The sequence below is a fragment of the Diabrotica virgifera genome, chromosome 3, assembly GCF_917563875.1.
Source record: "Diabrotica virgifera virgifera chromosome 3, PGI_DIABVI_V3a".
Classification (NCBI taxonomy): domain Eukaryota; kingdom Metazoa; phylum Arthropoda; class Insecta; order Coleoptera; family Chrysomelidae; genus Diabrotica; species Diabrotica virgifera.
This window is the reverse complement of record NC_065445.1, coordinates 200178080-200205782: the sequence shown is the minus strand read 5'-3', so window position 1 is coordinate 200205782 and position 27703 is coordinate 200178080. Positions and strand designations below refer to the sequence as shown.

Here is a 27703-nt window from a genome sequence, read left to right as displayed (position 1 = left end):
TTGAAAATAACGACCAGTAATTTTTAGATTTTTAAATGCTTAGTTTCCTGGGGTATAATATTAGTCTAAGTGCTGGGAGCGAATTTTGTGCGTGATAAGTAATATGGAAAAACTATACGGGGATATGTTGAACTAGTTGTGTATATGACTTTCCCCAACGGCCGGAAACCAGAGTAGGTGACGAGGGTAGTTATAAGGGGTCAAAGTCGCGGTTTTTATTATTTTCTCTTGTGACGCTCATGATCGAGATAGTGCACCAAAATTTGGGAATAAGCAGGTCATGACGTAACTAAGTAAAACCTCCAGGGGTGGAACGCTACGTGGCCAACAAAGGGTGGGGCAGGGGTGAATATAAAAAATATAAGGGGTTTTTTGCGACGTTCATGATTGAGATAGTGCACCAAAATTTGGGAATAAGTAGACCATGACATAACTAAGTAAAATCCCCAAAGGCGGAAACCAGAGTGGGGGACGAGGGTAGTTATAAGGGGTAAAAGTCGCGGTTTTTATTTTTTTTTTGTAACGCTCATGATGGAGATACTGCACCAAAATTTGGGATTAAGTAGGTCATGACGTAACTAAGTAAAATCTCCAGGGGCGGAACAATGCTTGGGGTACAAAGGGGTGGTAGGCTGCGGCAGAGGTGAGTATAAAAATATAAGGGTTTTTTGCCGTTCGTGATGGAGATAATGCACCAAAATTTGGGAATAAGTAATAAGTAGATCATGACATTACTAAGTAAAATCTCCAGGGGCAGAACGCTGCGTGGGGGACAAATGTTGTGCTGCGTCACAAAAAAATAATACAAACTGCGTCTTTGGCCCCTTAAAACTACCCTCATCCCCAACTCTGGTTTCCTCCCCTAGAGATTTTGCTTAGTTACGTCATGATCTACTTATTCCCAAATTTGGGTTCACTATCTCGAACACGAACGTCACAAAAAATCCCTTATAATTTTTATATTCACCCCTGCCCTTACCCCTTTGTCGGCAACGCAGCGTTCCGCCCCTGGAGATTTTACTTAGTTACGTCATGACCTACTTATTACCAACTTTTGGTGCAGTATCTCGATCATGAGCGTCACAAAAAAAAAATAATAAAAACCGCGACTTTTACCCCTTATAACTACCCTCGTCCCCCACTCTGGTTTCCGCCTTTGGGGATTTTACTTAGTTATGTCATGGTCTACTTATTCCCAAATTTTGGTGCGCTATCTCAATCATGAACGTCGCAAAAACCCCTTATATTTTTTATATTCACCCCTGCCCCACCCTTTGTTGGCCACGTAGCGTTCCACCCTTGGAGGTTTTACTTAGTTACGTCATGACCTACTTATTCCCAAATTTTGGTGCACTATCTCGATCATGAGCGTCACAAAAAAAAATAATAAAATCCGCGACTTGACCCCTTATAATAAATACCCTCGTCCCCCACTCTGGTTTCCGGCTCTGGAGATTTTACTTAGTTATGTCATGGTCTACTTATTCCCAGATTTTTGTGCACTATCTCAATCACGAACGTCGCAAAAAACCCTTTATATTTTTTATATTCACCCCTGCCCCACCCCTTTCTCTGCCACGCAGCGTTCCAACCTCAGAGATTTTACTTAACTACGTCATGACCTACTTATTCCCAAATTTTGGTGCACTATCTCTCGATTTTCCATATTACTTATCACGCACAAAATCCACTTCTATCTCTCCGACTATATGTATAACTAAAGATATTTTTCTGTTTTAGTTTGAAGTTAATCTTTTCAATTTCGTTTTCTCCATTATGTTTGTAATCTGCATGTTGACTAGACTTTTGGGATATTATTGGTATGCGAATGAGATTATTATTGAGGTAAGTGATTTATGTAAATTAAACACTTAATATAGAGTTGGTCACTTCATAGACTTCGAAAAAGCATTTGATAGAGTAAGACACGATTTACTATTAGAGCGATTGCAAGAAGGCGGTTTAGATGGGGAAGACATCAAACTACTAAAGAATGTATACTGGAACCAAAACGCCAGAATTAATATCTTATCGACATCCGGACCAACTGTTAGCCAAAGTAGTGTTCTACGGCTCAAAATACGTAAAAAATGGGTAAATCCATCTAAATAAAGGAGGCCGTTGTACTCCCCTGGCGACAATACTATTAGACAAGGATGTGTTTTGTCACCCCTGCTATTTAATATTTATTCAGAATTTCTGAAAATTGTAAAAAACGTATGAAAATGTTCTGAAAAACGTATTGAAAAGGCCAGAATTTTTTAACAGTCTTAGAAAGATTGTCTGCAACCTGCAACTTATCTTTAAATACCAATATACCTATACATAAGCATTATTAGATGCTACATCTTTAGTGTCCTTCACTATGAAGTAGAAAGGTGGAATCTTACAGAATATGTCATAAAACGCTTAGAGGCATTTGAAATGTAGTACTACCGACATTATTAAGGGTCTCATACAATACGTAAATCGTTCAGCTGGACATAGGGGACATACACTGTATATATTTAGATACATAAATACATACATTTTATTATATTGAGATAATTGTGGCAACTAAGCTCTGCCGATGACAATATGGTTATTAGCGTTAAGTGGCATTAACCTCAAAATTGACAACTCATTTCGACTGACACAAATAAACGTCAAAATATTACAATGTAATAGCTAAATATTTTTGGCATAAGGGAATGGGAAAACTGTTTAGTTTTGAAATTAGTTTTTAAATACAAAATATTTTAAAAATTAAAGTAAAATTATTAACTCATTAATCATCAACTTTGTTTCTGATTTTTTTATGAACAGCCTTGCTTCAAAAATCACTCATTCTATACGGCTTTTCATTCACAGTCATTTGGTTCGAGCTTCTGTCATGTGTCACATAATATTAATATATCTACGTCGTACGTTATTGATATAACCAATGATACAAACCAAAGACGTATGACGTAGATATATTAATATTATGTGACACATGACAGAAGCTCGAAACAAATGACAATCGATGAAAAGCCCTATTCGTTCTAACAGCTCTATTGCACCAAAAACTCGTACTCGAACAGAAGCTTCAACTAACACAGATTAGCGCAGTTGCCACAGTTCTCTCAATGTCTATTCCCTATGTCCAGCTGAACGATTTACGTACTGTATATGGGCCATTCCATGAACATACGCCTGTTTTGGATTACTTCGACAACGAATATTTTACTGTGCAACATAAGAAGTACGAAAGTAAATGGCGCTAATAATTATTCCAATAAACAACAATGTAATTTGCATTTTACTTTCGTTCTTCTTATTTTGCCCAGTAAAATATTCGTTGTCGAAGTAATCCAAAACAGGCGTATGTTCGTGGAATAGGGTATAAATATTATACACCACACAATTAAGGTAACTTTTCTCCAGAGCAGAGGCTAAGAAAAGACAAATAAATTATTAATGCCGTAAAGGACAGAAAATTGGCTTACTTCGATTACATTATGCGTAATAATAAAAAATACCGACTTCTATAGTTGATTCTACAAGGCAAGATTGGGAGCAAGAGTGACCCTGGACACAGACGTAGATAGGTATATTCTGGCTGGCCAATCTTAGGAAATAGAGTGGATGGCGGTCTAACGTCAACTGGTCTATTTCGAGATGCTGCATGCTGTGAAGAGTTAGATAGGAGATAGGTCAATGTGATCGCCAACATCGGTATAAAAGATATACAATTTAAGAAGAAGATGATGAACTTGGATACAAACTCATAACAATCATAACTAAAATAAAATTAATACAATATTCAAAACTTTTAAAAATTCAATATATTCAACCTAACCTAAAACTGTTTAACTCAAACTCAAATATTTATGTTGTTTCGTTTCCTTCATGTTTTATTTATGAAATGCCATAATATTATTAAAGCTAAACTTTTTTCAGACATCTAATATACCACTAGCAATTTGGTCTAGCAAATGGTATGAGGAACCGAAGAAAACTCAAGATATGATGATGATTATGATGCTAAAGTGTTCAAGGCCTTTGACACTCAATATTGGACCATTTAATACCATGTCAATAAATACTTTAATCGGAGTGAGTATTGTTTATACTTTTTAGGATTAACATAGAAATGATCATTTCCTGTACCTGCTCGTTAAGGTGCTGTTTTCTTTCGAAGGTTGGCGATCATTATGGCTATCCGTATTCTGCTTACAGATGCTCTAAAAAACTGCTTATACGAGCAATTAAACTACTATCTGAAATTGTGCAGCCATGATATCGTCGCCTTTCAACGTTACAGTTCGTTCTTGACCGTCAATGTGTTCACATGTTTGTTTGTTTTGTAAAGGACGTTCGACTTGCTCAAGTGTGTTGTAGTTGTTATTTTCTTATTGTTTTTGGAGTTATTGTGTAACGAAACAGTAAGTCGTATCAGATTTGTTTAATTATTTTATGTTTATTTATCCACGATCCAATTAAATATCGTAAACTTAACCTTGACATCATAACCATGAGTTACCATTGTGATAATTGTTTAAAAGAGTTCATTGAAGGTGACAAATATAATAAGTTACCTACGTTGTTATGGGGAATGTAGGCGAAATTTTTGTATGAAATGCTCTGGATTAAATAAATCAACCACAAAACTCTATTAGACCCAAAAAATACCTTTTAAGATTTTTCTGTACATTATGTGATTCGCCAAGCCTCTGATATTTAAATTAAAAAATAACCAATTTATCAAAAAATCAGTTACCACAAGAGAACTTTGATGCTTTAATTCAACTAACTAAAAAACTAACTGATAATTTGCCTGTTTTCATCGAGATATACGATTTATTAACCAAAAAGGACGGCAATCTTACAAAAAAAATTGACGAGATCCATAAATGCTGAATCCTCAATATCTTCTAAAATCTGTAAGGCAGATGGTTTTTTTCGGCTGTTCCGGTGAGACTATTAAGGTCCAAGTTCAAGACTGAAATTCATCCGAGATAAAGTTGGGATTAGAAAGACTCTCTGCAAACATCAGTGAAATATCTAATCAAATGAGTAATTTTTCTAACAAACTACCTGCTGTACTATTGAAAAAAGAGGTACCGAACAAAAAGATAGTGTATGTCACTTCAAGTAGGTACCCAAACTGAAGACCATCAACATTTCGAAACCAGTTCAGAACAAAAGTCAAAAATTTTAGAAGATAACTGTCACTTTGTTGTTATTAGCAACTTAGCCCAAGTACACACCCCTATACAAAAATTTCACTACATTAAAGAGAAGCTAGGTATAATGGATTATATTAGATGTTATGCTCTCCTTAAAGATGCTAACACAGCAACTGGTGCCTCGTTCAAAATAGGTATAAAATTTAAAACATCTATTGACATCTAATAAGGAAATTTGGCCACCTGGTGTAAACACTAAATGGTCTACAGAATCCTTATACTCCATACCAACGACTTCATCTGAGGAAAATATGAATCTGAAGCACATCAGAAACCCGGTTAGCTTGGAAAATTCAATTACCATTCTAAGCAACAACAAAAATGAAGTTGAAAGCACAAATACAGACAAGCAGGTTATCACAATTTGCAAATCTAAAGATCTATAAATTTGAATTCTTTAACACCACCAAAAGTTAGACTAACCAATAACTCGAACAGTCGATATCTTCTAGCAAGATTAAGAAAATTGGATATCTTAAAAGCAATTAAACTACACCTTGCTTTTCTACACGACCAACCTGCTTCAGTATTTTATGATGGATGTTCCAACACCAGCGTTAAACTCTTTTTGGCTTCCGAAGGACTACCTACTAAGGCTGAAGAACTACGAAAAATTCTTCTAGAATTTATCGATGCCAATGGAATTGGTTCAGCTGAGGTGGAAACTGATCTTGCTGCTTTTAGGTCCTTTTTCACTTCGGAAAGAATTATACACCTGCAAAAATCAAGGAAATGTCACCGAAATTATTATTCCACTGGCTCTCCAAAGCGAAATTTTTAAACAACACGACGTGTTCTGATGGACTAGAAACTTTAAATTATTTTAGTGATGAAAACTTTAGCATGGTTCTAATTAATATTCGTTCTATAAGAAATAAAACTCATGAATTATTTTTGTTTCTAAAGGAATTACGATTTCCTCCGATTGTTGCGGTTACAGAGTACTGGCTGGAAGTCAACGAGCCTCTTTTTCTAGAAAAATGAAAAATATAGCACAATTGCTAGGTATTATCGTCCAAGTTCAGCTCATGGAAGCACCCTAATTCTTTCTACAAATAATGATTTTTCTCTGGTAACAAAATATGACTTTTTGTTAAGTGAAGCCTTTTTTGACTTTTCCTTAATTTATAATAAGAATCTTAATCTTTACATTATTTGCATTTGTAGATCCCCTGACTCAAGCATGGAACTATTTTTTCAGAACCTGCTAAATTTGTTAGATGAACTGACTCAAGCAGAAAAATTATGTGCGGGACTTCAACATTAATTTTGCTACTGCTTGTGCTACCCAAGTGTCCTTGGCCAACATATTTGAATCGTATGGTCTCTCAATGCACGTTAATTCTCCTAAAAGGATTACAAAAACTACATCTACCATAATTGATTGTATTGTCTCAGATTTCTCACTCCTTGACGTCTGCTCTACAGTTATTAATGCGGGACCATCTGATCATGAAGCAGTGTATACGAAGTTTAACATCTTCAGCAAACCCTCCTGGAAAACCCGACGTTTAGGAAGGATTTTTTCCGATCAGAAAAAATCCACTTCTGAGTGGCTTTTCCTTCTATGGACGTGCACTATAATTTCAGTGTTTTCTGTATCTTTAATAAGGCATTTCCGTTAATTACAATTTTGCCAAAACATCGCAAACACTGGGTTACGAAAGGTATCCGCATATCAGCCAAGAATATGCGTTCACTACTATGCATCAAGAAATTTACTACCAACGTTTCTATCACGAAGTACAAGGCAACGTATCTAAAACTTATCAAATCGGCTAAAAAAAGCCTACTATCAAAATCGTCTGGAAACTTCTAAAAGTGCTTCAAAAGAAACTTGGTCCATAATAAACGATCTTCGAAATAATTCACACAGCTCAATCATTTTTCCTTCCAAACACTGAAAGTCTAACGAATACTTCGTTAATGTGAGTAAAAATATAACATCAACTATTTTGCCGCAACAAGATCCAATTTCCTATGTTCCTAGTTCAAGAAAGGTATCGAATTCATTCTTTTTAAGACCAGTCGATGACTCTGAATTGATCCAAACAATTAATAGTATCAAAACCAAATCTTCCTGTAGTACTGATGGATATCCTCGTCCCACTAATTAATGATTCCTTCGAAAAAGGTAAATTTCCAGAGTGCCTAAAGACACCCATTATTATTCCTCTTCATAAGGGTGGTGAAAATCTAATGCTTGCAACTATAGACCAATTGCCTTACTACCGGTACTCTCCAAAATTATTGAAGACTCATTAAAACTCGACTTATGTCCTTTCTCGTTGATAACAAACATTTTATCACAAAATCAGTTGGCTTTTAACTAATAAATGTACCACTGATGCCATTTCTGTATTACCAAGCACTAAACAATAATCTTTATACTGCCACTGTTTTCTGTGACTATGCCAAAGCTTTTAATTGTGTAAATCACGATATTTTAATAAAAAACTCAATTTCTGCGGAATTCTAGGCATTTCTTTGAATTGGTTCCAATTCTACTTGGATAATAGGAAACAACTGGTTAGAGCAAAATGGTATTCAAGTCTCAAAAATATTATATGTTGGTGTACCACAAGGTTCAGTATTGGGTCCTCTACTTTTGCTTATCTCTATAAATGACATCACTAATTTAAAAATCGATGGAAAAATTTTTCTTTTTGCTGATGATACCAGTATCATTTGGAGCAACTTAACTATTACAACTCTTCATGCAACTATAACTTCGGATCTACTGACGATAAAGACCTGGTCTAACTCTAATTTACTCTCTTTTAATGTGGATAAGACAGTAGCATTATCCTATAAAGGAGCTCTTCAACATTTGCCTCTTAATAACAGCCAGGTCAGTACCGTTGATTCTGTAAAATTTCTTGGTATTTTTTTAGACAGCAACCTTAAACGGTCCCTTCATACCGATTCGTTGCTATGCAATAAGATCTGTTTCAAGGGAAATCAATTTAGTATATTCTAAAATAACTTATTTTTCGTTGTTCGAGTATCACCTTCGATTTGGTCTTCCTTTTTGGGGTTCTAGTGCAGCTGCTCAATCTGATGTTATTTTTAAATTGCAATAAAGAGCAATAAGATACCTGTTTGGCCTCAGAAGAACTACACCATGCAGAAGTTACTTCAGAGATCACAGAATTTTAACACTTCCATTTTTGTATATTTTAGAAACGGTTTGCTTAATTCGTGAACACCTTCATGTCTTTCCAGCAAGGCCTAATCTTCTCTACTCTACCAAAAATTCAACCTTTGATATTTATTTATCGATCCATTGAGATAGTAAAGAATTCTATATTATATTCGGCAAAAAAACTGTACAACCATCTCCCATTAGAACTTAAATCTGCAACATGTTTCCCAAAGTTCCGTAAAATGACAAAAGCCTCCCTATCTAAAAGTACAATAATATACAATAGAATTCCTAATGAATAACTAAGACAATTGTGTTTCATATGCAGCAGCTTAAACTTATTAGTTCCTAATGTACCTATTTTATTTGTTGTATGTTCAATTTGCAATTTATTTAAATTTTGCAATATATTGATTTTGTTTTTGCTTTACCTACTTTAATACTTTTATGTACTGTATATTGACGATTTAGGTATTTAATTTTAGTAAATTGTATTTGTTACTGATCTTTTTTGACTGTATGTAGGTAAGCTTTGTCCACAAAATTTTAAAATTTTCAGTGACTAATAAAGCATATTTCGATTCTATTCTATTCTATTACGCTTTTCTAAAATATTTTTCAGCATAATATTCTGCAGAAGCTGGTATTTTGTTCCTCATGGCATGATAAAGGTATTGTTTGCAGTTTTTGTATTTATATTATTTCATTATTCTATTATTTATAAAGACTTTTTGGTCTTGTGAGTTATGTGCAGTTTCAATTCTAGTTGTTCTTTTGCAAAATCATTATTCTCATTTATTAAAGTTCCAAGATATTTTTATTTATATGCCTACACGGCCGATTTTTTGGCCATCAATAATAAATTGGGCATTATTATTTGGTTTCTTGGTAAATATTAGAAACTTGGTTTTATCCAAGTTCATATTAAGCCATAATATAAACTTGCCGACTAAACTTTTTAGACTATTATCTGCAAATGTTCAGTATTTTTTTATTTTCTGTCATTAAAACAGTGTCATCAACATACTGTGACGCCTCACAACCCGGCCTAATTATTCTCGATGCTTCCCGGGGTTACGAGTAAAGGCCAGACCTTCCACGGCGATTCGAGGCGACCGCTGTCAGAGTATTTAAGAACAGGAATTCGAGCACAGGCCAGTCAGTCAATGAACGAGCCGCGACGCGTGATATAATTGTATTCGAGTCGGATTTAATGAAATGTATATATTAGTTATCGAAGTTATTATGTTTAGTTAATTAAATCATAAATTTCAGTTGTAAATAAATTAGATGTGTTAGTTGGTGTTATTTGTAATTATTAAAATAAATAAGTGATGTAAATAAAATAATATAAGTAAGTCTTCCTTTATTTAAATTAAACTTAGTGCCTAAAGATATAAATAAATAAAATAGTAGAGTCAATCGCGTAACAAAATGGTGCAGAAGTGAGGATACTTGAAATAAATATCAACGTAAATTTTCGGTTTAAATACAGTGTGGAACCTTTAAAAATAAATTAATATAAATCGTAATAAATAAAGTGTGTGATCATGTCTACCTTGTGTAAGCTAAAAATTGCAGACCTGAGACTTGAATTGGAAGAAAGAGACCTGAGTTCTACTGGGAAAAAGGCTGATCTAGTTGAACGTCTGAAGAACGCACTAAAAGAAGAGGGTCATGATCCAGAAACTTACGTGTTTGAAGACAAGCATGCTGCTTTAATTTCGTCAATAACATCGTTAGAGAGCAAAGTTTCTAGTGAAATCTCCCAAGTTTCGACAGACATTACATCGTTAGAGAGCAAAGTTTCTAGTGAAATCTCTTAAGTTTCGACAGACATTACATCGTTAGAGAGCAAAGTTTCTAGTGAAATCTCCCAAGTTTCCTCGGATGTTTTGAAAGTTTCGACAGACATTACGTCGTTAGAGAACAAAGTTTCTAGTGAAATCTCCCAAGTTTCCTCGGATGTTTTGAAAGTTTCGACAGACATTGCATCGTTAGAGAAGAAAGTTTCGGGTGATATTTCATCCCTTGAAAGCAAAATGACTAACGAGATCTCTGCTAACATCTCTAAGGTCACTTCGAATTTCGACGACAAGATATCGTCCATAAAATCTACTTTTCAAGAAAAGATCAAGGAAATAGAAAAGAAACTGGAGGAAACTGAAAAAGTGGACAAAGTGGTGGAACCCATCTTAACAGATATTAAAGATGATGAAACCAAATACAAATTGGAGCCACGGTCGATAGTTGAAGGGAGTGTAGGTCATGCTCGTGTTAAGGTGCCAAATTTTGAAGGAAAGTCATCATGGAACAACTGCATGAAACAGTTCGAATCTGCGGCCAGAGCGAACGGATGGTCCGAAAAAGAAAAAGCTGTAAACCTCACTATTGCTCTTCGAGGCGACGCTTTGGATGTCCTCCAGACCATAGCCGTAGAGGAGACAGATGACTTCGAGCAGCTGAAGAAGAGACTGAATATGCGATACGGGCACGAACATTTAGAGCATGTCTATCAGTCGCAGTTTAAAAATCGAAGACAAAAGAAAGATGAAGCTCTTCAAGAATACGAGGTCGATATTGCCAGGTTGGTACGATATGCATATCCAACAGCTCCCGAAGACATGATGGAAAAGTTGGCTGTTCAAACATTTATTGATGGCCTGCGTGATCATGAAATGCAAAGAACACTGCGATTAGCTCGTCACAAGACGCTGGTCGATGTCTTATCTGCCGCTCTCGAATACGAATCAGCTACCCAGGCCTCTGGTGGGTACAGTAAAGTGAGGACTGTGAAAGAGGAACAGGATGAGGACAAACTTGACCAGCTTGTTAATATGATGAAAAACATTGCATCCAAGAAAACGAAGACCATAAGGTACTGGAACTGTGGTGAAATGGGACACGTACGGAGTTCATGTAAATACCCTAGGTACAACAACAATCAAGAGACTCACCAGCAGGAAAACTAGAACGGGTCGGCCTTAGGGGGGCAGCTTCGACCCGCAACTTTTCCAAAGACCCTCTCATACTAATAGCTTCTTTGAAATGTCGTGAAGATAGTGTATATGTGGATGGAGAAATAAATGGTAAAAAGTATACATTGTTGGTGGATACCGGAGCGACCAGAACCATTATACGACCGTCAGTTATAAACAGCCGTAAGAAACTCTTACCAACGAGGTTGCGACTGCGGACTGCCACAGGTGAAAATGCCAACACCCACGGAGAAATCCAGATACAATTAGGGATTGGAGCAGAAAAGTTCGTCCATACTGTCATAGTTGCAGACATCGAAGAAGATGTTATATTAGGAATGGACATAATGAATTTGTATAGATTTCAATTGGATTTTAAGAATAGGGTAATCAAAGTTGGCAACGAGGAGGTATTTCTTAATCCACATGATGACAGCACTGTGCTAGCAGCCATTAAAGAAGATACAGTTGTGCCTGCGAGGAGTGAAACGATCATCGTAGCGCGGCTACAGGGAATTGTAGAAGAAGGAACACCTGTTATGATGGAGCCATGGAACCACGACGAGGAGGTTGGCCGAGGAATCATAATTGGAAAGGAATTGGTTACTTCTGCTAAAGAAATTCCCGTGAGATTGATTAATGTCAATGACTACCCGGTGACCATCAAGAAGGAGACAAAAGTAGGAACTTGTATACCCGTGACGTCCATAATCCGTCAGACGACAACACCAGATAATTCCAACGACAAGTTCGACCAAATGGTTGCAGTTGCAGGCCAGTCTCTGAACCAAGTGGAAAAAAGGAAATTAAGGGAATTTCTTCGGCAATATCGTGACATATTCGTACCGAAAGGAGGAAAGACAGGAAGAACGACAGTTGTCAAACACAAAATTGACACTGGTACCGCTAGACCAATTCGTCAAACAGCTCGACGATTACCACAGGCGAAGAGAGAGGAAGCTGAAAGGATTGTTCAAGAAATGAAGAAAGACGGAGTGATAGAAACTTCTACGAGCCCATGGGTCTCTCCGGTGGTCCTGGTCAAGAAGAAATATGAAACTACGAGGTTCTGTCTGGACTACCGTTTGTTGAACAATGTTACCAAGAAAGATAGTTATCCTCTGCCTCGGATCGACGACACGTTGGACACATTGGCTGGAAGTAAATTGTTTTCTACGTTGGACTTAAAGTCTGGATATTGGCAGGTAGAAATGGATCCAGTGGACAAAGAGAAGACTGCCTTTACGACAGGATCTGGATTATGGGAATTCAACGTTATGCCGTTTGGACTCTGTAATGCTCCTGCGACATTTGAGAGGCTTATGGAAAATGTGTTGAGAGGGTTATCTTGGAAAACGTGCCTGGTGTATTTAGACGACATAATCGTTTTGGAGGAGACGTTTGAAGACCACCTGAAGAATTTAGAAGACGTTTTTAATCGACTTAAATCTGCCCAGTTAATGTTAAACCCCAAGAAATGCCAGCTATTTCAAAGTAAAGTCAATTATTTAGGTCATATAGTCAGCAAAGAAGGAGTGGCCGTGGATAAAGGAAAAATCGATTCCATTAAGGAATGGCCTGAACCAACTGATAAACATCAAGTGAGAAGTTTTCTGGGACTATGTACATACTACCGGAGATTCATTAAGAAGTTTGCAGATATTTCTAAGCCATTAACGCGACTTACAGAGGAAGCAAGGGATTATTGCTGGAATGGAGACTGCCAAACGGCCTTTGAAACTTTGAAGAGGCATTTAATTACAGCGCCAATATTAGGATATCCACTACCAGAAGGAGAGTTCATCTTAGATACGGATGCAAGTAATGTGGGAATTGGAGGAGTGCTGTCGCAGATCCAAGGAGGACAGGAACGAGTCCTTGGATATTTTAGTAAAGTGCTTTCAAAACCTGAACGAAATTATTGCGTCACGAGAAGAGAACTTCTAGCAGTAGTAAAATCAGTGGAACACTTCTATCAATATCTCTACGGAAGGAAGTTTCTAATCCGAACCGACCATGCCGCCCTTAAATGGTTAATGCAGTTTAAGAATCCAGAGGGTCAGATAGCCAGATGGATTGAACGACTTCAAGAATATGATTTCAAGATCGAGCATCGGGCCGGAGTTAGCCACAGAAACGCTGATTCTCTATCTAGAAGACCGTGTCCAGCAGAAGGTTCCCATTGCAACAAAACAGAGTCGAAGGAAGCAGCAGTACTAAGAACAACAGTGGTCAACGACGAGTGGACGCCTACCAAGATCAAGGAAGAACAAGAAAAAGATCCAGTTTTACAGAAGATTCGAAAATGGAAAGAAGAAAATCGTCGACCGTCTTGGCAAGAAATATCAAACCTAAGCTCAGTAGTTAAGACGTATTGGGCCCAGTGGGACTCATTTATCTTGGAAGACAGCTTGCTTAAACGAGTAATAGAAAATGATGATGGTTCAGTGAGGAGAAAACAGTTGGTGATTCCAAAAAGCAGAGTAGCCGAAGTACTTCGTCAGTTACACGACAGTCCATCAGGAGGGCATTTTGGTGTAAAGAAGACCCTTCAGAGAATTCGGGAACGATTTTATTGGATGAATAGTTCCGACGATGTGAAGGACTGGTGTAAGAAATGTACTACCTGTGCTACAAGTAACGGACCCTACCGGAAAAGGAAGGCTCCTCTGAGACAGTACAATGTTGGAAGTCCGTTTGAAAGAACAGCTTTGGATATTGCCGGGCCATTTCCAGAAAGTGACAATGGATGCAAATACATGTTGGTGGTAATGGATTATTTCACGAAATGGGTTGAGATCTACGCAATTCCAGACCAGAAGGCCGCCACTATTGCAGATGTGTTAATCAAAGACTACATCAGCCGATTCGGAGTGCCTCTGGAGATCCATAGTGACCAAGGAAGGAACTTTGAGAGCGATCTATTTCAAGGAGTCTGTGATAAACTAGGCATGAAGAAGACAAGAACCACGGCCTATCACCCGCAATCGGATGGAATGGTGGAGCGTATGAATAGGACAGTCGGCAAGTATTTGACAAAGATGGTGTCCAATCATCAACGAGACTGGGACCAGTACCTTCCGTTCTTCGCAATGGCCTATAGATCTGCTGTTAATGAATCAACTGGCCAAACACCAGCAAAAGTCCTATTTGGACGTGAGATGCGTCTACCCTGTGATCTAGAGTTTGGATGTCGACCTGGAGAAGATGTTGCTGGTGAGGATTACGTGAATGAATTAAGAAGAAGAATGGACGATATACATGAGTTGGTCCGTTCTAATCTTCAGATCGCTAGCGACCGAATGAAGAAACGATACGATACCCAAGCCGAGAAGGGATGTTTCAGGGAGAACGACAAAGTCTGGCTTTATAATCCAAAGAAGCGAACAGGTTGTTCTCCCAAGTTGCAGCAGTTCTGGGAAGGTCCGTATCTCATTGTCAAGAAAATTAATGACGTTATCTACCGAATAAGCAAGATTCCTAGGGGAAAGCCGATGATAGTCCACCATAACCGGTTGGCGCCGTACGAGGGAGACCACGACGTAGATGAAGAAGTGGAAGTCAACCAAATTCGAGGAATACCTGACCTTACCTTTGAAGAGTTCATGGGTGCCTACGGAGGTACCGGTAAAGCAAGACATGGTGTTACCACTGAAGAAAAGCGAGATCTTCTCGCACTTCCCGATGACTATTCGCTGGCCCATACCATCCCGGCCAGTATCAAAGACGCACGAGGGTTGGCATCCGCCTTCCGAAGGAAGTTTGGTCGAGTTGCAGAACTTCAATGCCAACTGCCAGCTCCTGGCAAAGCATTGAAACTCCAAGATGCATCACGTTACCTATTCTATCTGGTAACAAAAGACACTGTCCGTGACCAACCTACCTACCAAGATGTATGGGATGCATTAATTCAATTGAGAGAGCACGTGTTGGAGTCCGACGAGCAAAAGTTAGCCATGCCAAAGTTAGAATGCAGCCAATTAGACTGGAGAGTTATCCGAAATATGGTAGAAGAAATTTTCCAAGACACCGAGGTCCAGGTGTTAGTCTGTTGCAATCCGCATAGTTACTGGTGCGGAGAGAAGACCGTCCCCTGTCACTTTTATACAACTGGGAGTTGTAAAAGAGGGTCCAGTTGCAGATACCAGCATCCAGTTCCAGTCCCGACAAGGTTCCAGGAGGAACCATCTTTTAAGGAGGGGGCAATGTGACGCCTCACAACCCGGCCTAATTATTCTCGATGCTTCCCGGGGTTACGAGTAAAGGCCAGACCTTCCACGGCGATTCGAGGCGACCGCTGTCAGAGTATTTAAGAACAGGAATTCGAGCACAGGCCAGTCAGTCAATGAACGAGCCGCGACGCGTGATATAATTGTATTCGAGTCGGATTTAATGAAATGTATATATTAGTTATCGAAGTTATTATGTTTAGTTAATTAAATCATAAATTTCAGTTGTAAATAAATTAGATGTGTTAGTTGGTGTTATTTGTAATTATTAAAATAAATAAGTGATGTAAATAAAATAATATAAGTAAGTCTTCCTTTATTTAAATTAAACTTAGTGCCTAAAGATATAAATAAATAAAATAGTAGAGTCAATCGCGTAACAATACCTCAAGTTAATGGATTCCGTTTACTACAATGACTACAACGCTATCTGTTTTTTATTTCTAGTATCTCTTGTACCTAACTTCCGAGTACAAGTTAAATAGCGATGGAGAGAGAATGCAACTATCCGTTTTTAATTTTTTTGTTCTCCCATTGTGTCTTATATATTTTTATGTACCTACATAATATAACATTATAACATTATAACATTATAACATTATAACACTATCTAGTTTTATATTATTCTTATATCTCGCACAGGGACCCGGACCGTACCGCTAAAAACAGAAAACCGAACCGAAATGGACCAGAACCGAAACTGAACCCTTATTTGATATTAAATATAATTTTTGGAACCGAACCGTAACACTTAATTTTTCAAACGGTTTTATCGTTTTTTTCGGTTTTGTTGTTTATAATATTGTTATTTTTGTTTTTGTTAAAGTTAATGCAAACAATTTTGCAGTGTTTTCTACGTATGTTAATAAATAAAAACTACATTTCAAGATGTTTCATTATTTTTAAAATCAACTCAAAAACCATAAAAAACTATGTTATAATAATTTCTTCTTTTAATTCTGGTCAACAAATGTTTCTGAAGTTGTTGAGGAAAATAAAAATTTTTGTATTTCAGAATATTGTCGAATATTTTATTTAACTAAATTCATGCCTTTTTAGCAAATTCTAAAATAATAAAATTATTCTATCCATTGTTATAAATTATAACTTCTGCACCTGATCAGTGGTCACTAATAATATTATTGATAATCGGTGACAAATCTTTGGAGTTGGTTGTGATGAAATGAATTGAGCCATATTGGTAGCGAAGCCCAAGCGGGGATTTTTGCAGTTACTCGGGGGCGTCAGAAAATCACATGGGGAGAAACTTTGTACTCTGTAAATGTACCCTTACCATATATTGGATCTTAATACAGGGGAGTTCGTTAAGGGGGTCCGAAAAAAAAAGATCTACCGTTAGAAAAACTCGAAATTGTTATATTAAGATAAGGTATGTTAAGTACATGCAGAACAGTGTACTTATATTTCAAAAATCTGACGGATTGAGCTTGGGCGTAAGGCAATGGGTGAGTCACAAAGCTTCACAAGAAAAAAGCGAATATTTCGATTAATTAACGACTAAAAATTACGTATTCAATATTTTTCAAAAATCTATCGAATAATACCAAACACGACCCCCCACGAAGAGGAGTGGGGGGGGGGTAAATTTTAAATAGGAACCCCGCGATATTTCGCCAAATGAACATCAGATTGAAAAAGTGCAAAATACACGTACTCAATATATTTGAAAAATCCATCAAATGACACTAAACACGACCCCCACGTAGGTGGGGTGGGGGGTTACTTTAAAATCTTAACTAGAAGCCTTCAGTTTCTTATTGCAGATTTGGATTCCTTACTTAAAAATTAGTAACTTTTATTGGAGATATTTTTTTCCAATTATGGATAGATGGCGCTATAATAAAAAAAACGATTCTTGGAAATGGAAAATTAAATTAAAAAATGTAAAGTCCCCACTTAAATGGAAAACTTTACTTATTTCTGATTTTAGGACCCAATTTTCACAACCCAATAGGTCCCCATAACGCTCGAGTAACTGCAAATTTAGTATACTTTCCTCCCATACTATATATCTTGCATAACAAATTTTATATACTTAGAGAAATTACACCATATTTTTACTTTTTTTATCAGACTGTGAAATTGAAAAATTTGTAGGAACTGAAAAAAACCGTTTGGACCAAAAAAATTTGTCAGAACCGAATCGAAATATTTTAACAAAACCGGAACCGGACCGGACCTAAAATTTTGAATTTTACTAGAACCAGAACCGGACCGGAACCTTTTATTTCATTTCGGTCCGGGTCCCTGATCGCATGTATATTAAATTTGCTTTTGTTTCAAAATTCCTGTATTTAAAATAAGTTAAATAAATTGTTTTTTATGATTACATGTATACTTTTTGCAGATCATTAAAGCTACATATTCTTACATGATGGTGGTCTACAAGGGTCAGCAATCAAAATAATTTTGTAATGGAATCGCCAAGATGTTGAAACGAATTAAGTTCCTAACTCTCTGTAAAAATAAAGAAAGAGACCAGTAAAATATGAATTCAAAGCATAGTTTTATTTTCAATGTTTCAATGCAACCACGAGGCCACGATCCCCAGCATAATATTCCATAGATTTTTTAACATTGAATATTGATTGCAATTTGTCCTAACACAGACTGTAAGCAATATACAGATACAGGGTAGCGAAAGAGTATGGCAACACGGTAATTTCTCGGAACCGCTAGAACGATTTTTATAGATTTTGGAGGGTAAGTGTGTTCTAATCAGAGACATGTAAAGAAAATATATGATGAAAAGAGACATGTTCTAATGCCGTAAATATTATAGTGGTAATTACATTGTTGCCAAATCTTTTGCTGTTTTTCTGGACATCTAATGAACTTTCTTATTTTAAATGGAACACTCTGTATATTTTTTGCGTTCTGAAGTCCTTAATAAATACTGATTATTTTTCATGTTATATTCCCTATACCTAATGCCCATAATTTCGGAGTTATTGCTACATTTATTAAAACAAAAATTTTTACAAATTATAAAAATCAATTTTTTCGGCCTGGGTAGATATTTTTTAGGTGCTTTGGATCATTGGGAACAAAAAATATCTTTTATAATTTTCCTCTAAAATTAATCGTTTTCGAGTTATAAACAATTTAAAACTAAAAAAAGGCGAAAAATGACGATTTTCTAGGTTCAAAAACGCTGTGTCTAGGTACACGCTAGCGTGTACGCAAATAAAAAAGTTAGGTACACGCGAATTAAACTTCAACAAACCAGTGACGTCCTTATTTAGCGTGCGCAGTGACTGTATATTTTGGTACACGCTATTTTGATATGTTTATATAGTGTGTGATATAAAAATATGTGTTATTAAGGGAAGGGGATGGGAAGCAGAATTATTCAGATCTTTCAAACTTAACTGTAATAAATCAATGTATAAAAGTATATTCAGGTTAGCAAAATAAATATTTAGTTGACATGACATGTACAAAATACTGTTAAAATAATTTTTATACGTAAGTTAAATTACCTACACCACTTTATAAACCAATGCTGTTGTGTTTATTTCTATTTAGGTATACAGGGAGTTGAACTTATTACGATTTTCATAGAAAATTGGTTATACCTAACTTTGTAAATACCCTGTATAACAATAAATCTTTATATTTTTGTGATGGGGACGTTAAGAAGATTTCGAACATAAAATAAAATATAGGGTGTTCTATTTAAAAAAGCATAAGTTTGGTCTGCCACAATGTTATCGAACGCCCTGTAACATTCTAATTAATTTTGTAATAATAAGCTCAAAGTTTGCTACAATTTTTGTTACTAACTTTTATTGCTATAATATCTATTACTATAGCGGATCTACTGAGCTTTATCACACTAATCAATCGCCCTGTATATTTTATCTTAATACCTCTGCTACCCTTAATCACGATTTTTTTGTCTTTTACATACTGTTTTAAAATGTTGTTAAACTGATTAAAAGAACTAAATAATTGTCCGCACTCCATAGTTAATTTAAAAACAAACACCAAACAAATAAAAAATCTCTTTACTAATCAATCTTAAAATGTAAGACCGCTTTACAGCTTGCAAGAAAACTTGCTGCAATTCCTTGCATACAAGACTTTCATGCAAGTCTATTGCATGGTCTTTTACAGCTTGCAACCCGGCTTGCATGCAATTTGAAAGTTTTACCCTTAACCTAACTTATAAACTTTTGTTTTTTTTTAATTACTTTATTGCTGTTTATTTAACTTGGTAAATTTCGAAATGCCAAGACTATCAGAAATAACCAAATATAAAAGGAAAAAGGCGGTAGCAGCAACTTTAAGTATTATTATTGCTGCAGCCAGCGTTTTAGTCACTAATTTAGAACGCCGAGATCGGAGATGGTGAGTAAGATCTAGTTGAACAAGAAGAGGGGTAATAATGTATCTCCAACAGAAGAATTTATCCAAGTAGATGATGAAAATGACTCTAATTTTCTAGGAATGAATGTACATTTTAATAAATCCTTGGGAAAAATTGAACAATTACAAAGAAATCTATATTTCGAAATACTATTTCTGCGAAACACAAATTAATTATTATCCTAAGGTACTTAGCTAGAGGAGAGAGAGCTTCCGTAGCTTAATATACAATTATTTACAATAATTATAGAATCTCAGAAAGTGCCATTTCATTATTCATTCATTTCCATCGTTGATATATTTCACAAACAGAAAACAGCTGATCGGCATGTATTCGTGAATCCGTGTCGTCAATGACATTTGATATTGTGGAAAAATCAAATTCCCCTAAGACCGCTTTACAGCTTGCAAGAAAACTTGCTGCAATACTCTTGCATGCAAGACTTTCATGCAAGTCAATTGCATGGTCTTTTACAGCTTGCAACCCGGCTTGCATGCAATTTGAAATTTTACCCTTAACCTAACTTATAAACTTTTGTTTTTTTTTAATTACTTTATTGCTGTTTATTTAACTTGGTAAATTTCGAAATGCCAAGACTATCAGAAATAACCAAATATAAAAGGAAAAAGGCGGTAGCAGCAACTTTAAGTATTATTATTACTGCAGCCAGCCTTTTAGTCACTAATTTAGAACACCGAGATCGGAGCTGGTGAGTAAGATCTTAGTTGAACAAGAAGAGGGGTAATAATGTATCTCCAACAGAATTTATCCAAGTAGATGATGAAAATGACTCTAATTTTCTAGGAATGAATGTACATTTTAATAAACCCTTGGGAAAAATTGAACAATTACAAAGAAATCTATATTTCGAAATACTATTTCTGCGAAACACAAATTAATTATTATCCTAAGGTACTTAGCTAGAGGAGAGAGAGCTTCCGTAGCTTAATATACAATTTACAATAATTATAGAATCTCAGAAAGTGCCATTTCATTATTCATTCATTTCCATCGTTGATATATTTCACAAACAGAAAACAGCTGATCGGCATGTATTCGTGAATCCGTGTCGTCAATGACATTTGATATTGTGGAAAAATCAAATTCCCCTAGACTTGCATGAAAACTTGCAGAAAAAATGGCACCAAACCGATTATCGCGCAATTGCAAGAAGTTGCATGCAATAGTCAACTGACGACATACTGCGCATGCCTTTAGGCAACTTTCTTGCGTCTTGCATGTAGAATTGCAAGCTGTAAAGCGCTCTTTAGACTTGCATGAAAACTTGCAGAAAAAATGGCACCAAACCGATTATCGCTCAATTGCAAGAAGTTGCATGCAATAATCAACTGACGACATACTGCGCATGCCTTAAGGCAACTTTCTTGCGTCTTGCAGGTAGAATTGCAAGTTGTAAAGCGCCCTTTACACAACGCGATTAGATAAATTCTAAACTCACTCTGACACTCGCGGTATTCTCAAGTTAGCGTGTATGCAGAAAACCAGATCAGTAACAGTGCACGCTAAATAGTGACGTCACTGACTTGATGACGTTTCGCGTGTACCTAACTTTTTTATTTGCGTACACGTTAGCGTGTACCTAGACACAGCGGTTCAAAAACACAAGCTGATGATTGACAGTTTTGCCTCCCGAACGTCAAAGTCTGGAAATGCCCTATTCCATCAAATGTCAACAACTGTCAACAATTAAAACAACATAACCTAACTATTATATTGGTTTATTTAATTTTAAAATTACTTTGTTATTTTGTAATTTACTTATTTAAACACATTTACCACTGCCTTAATGTATAGATAATGAAAAAACTATACATAATTCTTACTGATGGAATCTACTGTTATGGTAGATATGTGATTAAAAGAAATAATGTTAAAGAATTTAAGTCAATTTCGAATGGAACTGAAATACTGCAATTAGACAGCACCTTTTGGCATTATTTATTCAAGGAATTAGTTATTAGCTGTTTATATAGGCAATGTTTTATTCTACATTGGACTTTAGGAGATAATAATGGTATAGTTATCAAACTTCAACCAACTAGTTATGATTTGATTGACTATAATTGGAATGAAAGGATCTACCTCTTGGTGCGAGAAAGATGTGAACTAGATCATGCACTATCTTGGTTGTCAACATTAGGAGGTGCTTTTTCTGCTTTAGGTGAGTATTTAAATTGAACAGACGCTCCTGGAGGTCTACCTTTTATTTATTATACTACTTAATACGTTGATGGACCAGATGTCTAATTTCCATTGATGTAATGTGACACAACGTCTACAGACGACATTTTTAAAATAACAAGTTGTGACAAAAATCGGTGAAAATATCATATTACATAACTACAGTAGAACCCTGCTTATCCGAACATTCGGCAGTGAAAAAAATTTCAAAATTCAACACAAAAACATGTTTATTATAGAGGGTAAAACCAGAAAATTGAACAATGTAGGATAAATAGGACTTTGGCATTTTAAAATTTCTTAACAATGAATACATACTTTATATGTATTGCTTATGTAAGTTAAACATAAACTTACTTCGATTTTCTTGTAGTTAACTTGAATCCAAAATATTGTCCACACTCTTGCAAGAACGTTTTGCAACTCAAAATCAAAGACAACGAAAGCTTTGAACTATCAGTTAGGCTAATTTTCAGATAATCCGAACTTTTCGGAATCCGAACAGGCTGTCCTCCTAATTAGTTCGGATTTTCGGGGTTCTACTGTACATATTTATGAGCATATGAAATGCGACAGGACGCCCATGCCTTTTACAATCAGTTCACCATCCAAAGATACCATTTTATTTGTAGTAACTCCATCTTTAAATGAACATTCCAAATACTCTGTCTTTGTCCTACTAAGTTTTAAACCTTTTTCCTCCAGAGCTTATGTCCACTGTTCCAGTTTTTGTTCTAAGTCTCTTTCACTATTTCCTACTAACATGACATCATCAGCATACATTAACCACCATGGAATGTTACCTTGTAGTTTCGCTGTTATCTGGTCCAAAACTAATGAGAATAAATACGGAGTAAGCACCGAGCCTTGGTGCAATCCTACTTTCACATGAAATGTATTAGTCTCTCCCACACCTGTCCTAACACTAGTCGTTACTCCCTCATACATATCCCTCACAATCTTTACATATGCACCAGGGACTCCTTTCTTATTGAGTGCCCATCACAGAATCTCTCGAGGAACTCTATCATATGCTTTCTCAAGATCAATGAATACCATATGAGCGTTTGTGACGCCATATCATAATATTTGTAATGACAATTCTAATTATGACAATATAAAAATATATACCAGTTTGTTTAGATTGGAGTTTAATACATTTTTTGAAGAGATAGTATGGAATTGTGCGTGTGTGTGTTTACTATGAGAATAAACCAATCATAATAATAAAGATTTATGTTTATAATGAGTAAGTTATTATACTGCCCTTTAGAAAAACCCTCTTCAGTCATTTTAAAAAAGTTGTCTTAACAAATACACTCAAATATTTTAAAATAACTACTGCACAGCAACAATCATGATTATTTTACAAATAAACGAATATCAAATGTAATGAATTACAAATTATAATGATCTGACGTCACAACCAGTGAGGGCGCGTTTTTTGGCTGGCTGCTATAATTTGAATTTTCTCTCGACTTTAGGGGCCAAACGGAACACAAGAACAACTTTTTTATGTTTGATACATGTTGTAAATCATGTTCTGTTGCAGGCGCGGATCTAGAAATTCATAATAGGGGGGGGGGCAGACTTACCTCAAATACAGTGATGCCACAGCTACCGGTTTTTCGGTAGATATACCGAATACCTGTCAAATCTACCGATCTACCTAATTCTCCTTTTTTTTTCTACCGAAAAATCAAAATTTATAATTTTCAATTTAATCTGCCGATTTTTTTTCTACTGAAAAATCAAAATTATTAGAAAAATTTTTTTAGCGGATAGATTTGGCAACAGAGTTTAGTCAGTTTTCAAGAATTCTTGAATTGCTTTTACTAGCTTGTGACACAATGTGCGAACCAGCAGATACGGATTTACTGATATCAATTTTATGACCAGTCCTTTGTCCTTTATATTATGATTTTGGGAGTAAAATATATCTACCTGAAGCTGAATAGTGAATACTGAAGGATTGTGGCTCATTTTGATATAGAAGATAATTCCAAACTAAAAATAGTATTTATATTAAAATCTTAAAACAGGAGAAATTTATTTTGCACCTTTTTAACTTACAGTATTTCGACATAACTAAAGAACATTAAAAAATTTTCTCATTCTCAATTGCTTCAATATCCGACATTGTTTTGTTTTTAAACGATTATAAAGTGTAAAAAATCCTGTTTTTGCCTATAAAACATTGCCAAACTTATTTATGCAGTAATTTATAAATGTTAATAACTTATAACTATTATTTATTATAACAAAAATTTTTAACTTGTTTTAATGGCGAATGGATTTAGTGTCCGCAGTCATATAAACCCAAATAAACAACAACAACTTGTTTTAACAATGATACATCTATCAAGTAAGAATATTTGTATTTTGAGTATACGTGGTGCACGTGTGGTAAGTTTTTTTAAAAAGTCTATAACAGGAAAAAATATGCAGTTTTATTTTATTATAAATAAATTAATTCCTTATAACAAAACTAAAGCATCCTTGATATTTAGTATTCGCGGTGTGCAAGTACTTGGAAAGGGAAACGAGAAACGACCGTGCGCGAGTCGCGGAGAAATATTGCATCTATCTTAAATAATTCATATTGTCAATTAAAATTGTCAAATTGACGTATATTTCATACCTTCTGTCATTGACGCAGAAAAATTATATATTGCTCCACAATATTGATATGATATGCAATTATTATATAAAGGTAAATTTAATTAATTGTATTTTGCTTGCAGTACTGCATTTTAATAACTGATTTTATTTACTACATACAATTGTTTACGTTTGCTAAACATAACCTGCATCTTATTTTTTCTTCTTATTATTTTTTTGGACTATGGTCTTGACAATTATCCAGCAACCAGGACTAATATAATTGGCCAATATAATTAAAACTGCGAATAAAAGTACAGAGCGTAGAAATAGAGGTCGCTTTGCCGAACTTGCACGGTCCCAATTGCGTTAGTTAGACGGCTTGACTCGAGTTACTTGGATTAAAAAAAAAGAATGTGTGTTTACTTTGTACGCACGTAAGAAGTTATACTTCTATTATATGATTTAAACGAAATTAATATACTTTTTATTTATATTTTGTTTAAATATTAAACTAATTTATACTTACTACTTCTCAAACATTTTTATTAGAACAGTGCCAAAAATTAAAATAATAAAATAATAAAACACACACAAACACATTAAACAAGCCACAAATGATGTCTGAACATTAATTGTCGAAAATTTGTTTAACTAAATACGTATTTTCTGAAAATACAATTATATAATAAATATACTTACAATCATAAAATGTATTAAAAAAAACAAAAAAGAAAGTTTCTATTGGGACTCGAACGAGCGCTGATATGAGCGGTTGGTATTGGAATTCACTCGCCTTCTCCGCTTAGCCACGGACACTATGTGTCATTATTTACGAAGATCGACTAACTAAACGGATTAAACTTGTGATATTTTGATATTTTGAAAATTAATCAAATTATTTTAATTTTGAATTGAAATGATTTAGAATTGAAAAAATACAACAAAACATAGAGTAAAACAACAATATATTAGGTGAATATTGATAGAAATTTTGATGGTAATCAAATTATATAAATAAAAGTATTACATACTATGTATTTTGGCAGATCAAATAGGTAGGTTTATACCCATGATACATTAACAATTATTACGTACCTGTTGCTTTTAAAAACTATTTAAAAGTCACTACAATATTATAAACTTTTTTGTTTCTGTCCTCACAACAATAAAACTAATATATTATACATTTGTTTACCTTTACCTTTACCTCCAAACCACAACTGCCATATCGGATAATTTTTGACATGTCATTTGAACCTCCAATCAGAACAAAGTTATAATGCGCATGCGCCGGGCTCATAGGTTTTAACATATAAAAAAATCACCCTCTATCGCCGGTAAAGAAGTATAACTTCAAAAATGAAGAAAATTGCTCTATAATACCTAAAAACCCGAGAAAATACATTTTTTAAGTTATACCGATTTCGAACTTTGAATGATTTTTATGATGAATGGTGATTATTGATCATTATAATGAATCTGATGAATGTAGTTTGTTTTTGAATACTGGTACCTAAAGTATCATTTTTTTGCAATGTGATAGCAAAAGAAGCAAAAATGAAATCTACCGAAATTTGACCGAAAGAATCTCTACCGAAAAAATAGGAGCAGTCTCTCGAAATTTTGTCCAAGACCTGTGGCAACACTGCTCAAATATTATATTGTCCAGATTTAGCCATATGACTCACACTTACTCTAAAGATAAAATACACTATATAATCCCAGATACCTACGGTATCAAAAGGATTGATAGACAATTCACGACTATTAATCTCACTGGTGGTTCTTTACCATAAAGATAACCTTTCTACCCTCAATGGGTAGGTACGCATGGATTATCCAGTAAAATACAAATTTTTATATCTTTATTGTAACGCTAATTTGAAACGTGACTTTCCATGAGATAAGGTTTATGCCCAGGGTAATTTTAAAATATCATTTTTGTTATTGCAGATACTGCAGATTATTTTTCAGAGAAGGGTGTTTTATTAGATTTTATGGCTTCTTTCAATTCTTTCAAAGCGGTTGTCGTGTAATTTAGTGTTGTACTGATGGCTTAAAGTTTAGAGTAATTAAAAAATACTTATAGACTAAATACCATAGAGGGGTCCATGGACCCGTTGACCCCCCTGTATCCGTGCCTGTCTGTTGTGATTTATAGCATTTTTTTCGAATTTAAAATTTTATGCAAGTTCCCTATTTGTTTATATTATATTATTTCTGATAATTTCAACAAATGTGGTTCTTGTATATACAATTTAATACAATAATTATATTTTGTATTATAGGTGATTATTTTGCAAATTGTGCAGAAACAGCAGGAAAAATATCCTTTCATCAACTAAAGTTGGCCCTAAGGTTAGGAGATCCTAGTATTGCATCCAGATGTCGACTGTATCTAAGTTTAAGCTTCATTCAGAAAAAAAGATATAAATTAGCAAGGAGAATTATAGAAACAGAATACCAAATAGCTAAGAAGACTAGTATAGTGGATCCTAGACTTATTAACATGTGCAGAGGTATTTGGTCAAAGTTACAATATGAACATTTGGTTTATAAAAACAGAAAGAAAGATATTGTTTAGTATATGAGTTTGATTATTTGAGAACTCCACAAACATATTGCAAACATTACAATTTTTGTGAAAGTATTCTTATTGTACAATGATGTAAATGACAAACTATTGTTGACTACATCTGTAATTGAATTTGAATCAGTCATTTTGATAAGCGGTCACCTCCACATTTTTAAATTTTACAGGAGAGGTAAAAAACTTTTAATCTTCAAGACTATCTGAAAAATAACTTTTTATTTATTGTTTGGTTTTAAAATTTACTATACAAGCTGGTGAATATTGTAAAAATATGTTTTTTAAATTTTAAAAGCGATTCAAAGCCAACAGGCAAGACACCAATAGGAAGGCCCTTTAAAAGGTGTCGAGA

General features: G+C 35.0%; 2 protein-coding genes across 2 annotated transcripts in view; both read left to right on the top strand.

Annotated features, from left to right (window-relative positions):
* Positions 1 to 18076, top strand: part of LOC126882293 (odorant receptor 49b-like) — a 55271-nt gene extending 37195 nt beyond the window's left edge. Inside the window, exons 5-7 of the mRNA XM_050647156.1 lie at positions 1741 to 1845; positions 3922 to 4077; positions 17931 to 18076. Of these exons, the coding sequence (XP_050503113.1) occupies positions 1741 to 1845; positions 3922 to 4077; positions 17931 to 17990 (321 nt within the window). The 3' untranslated portion in view covers positions 17991 to 18076. The remainder of the gene's footprint in view (positions 1 to 1740; positions 1846 to 3921; positions 4078 to 17930) is intronic.
* A 3595-nt stretch (positions 18077 to 21671) lies between these two features.
* Positions 21672 to 27349, top strand: LOC126882297 (uncharacterized protein F58A4.6). Its single transcript, XM_050647161.1, has 2 exons — positions 21672 to 22137; positions 27050 to 27349. Exons 1-2 carry the CDS (start codon positions 21774 to 21776, stop codon positions 27343 to 27345), a joined length of 660 nt encoding a protein of 219 aa, XP_050503118.1. The 5' UTR covers positions 21672 to 21773; the 3' UTR covers positions 27346 to 27349.
* The last annotated feature ends 354 nt before the right edge of the window (positions 27350 to 27703 follow it).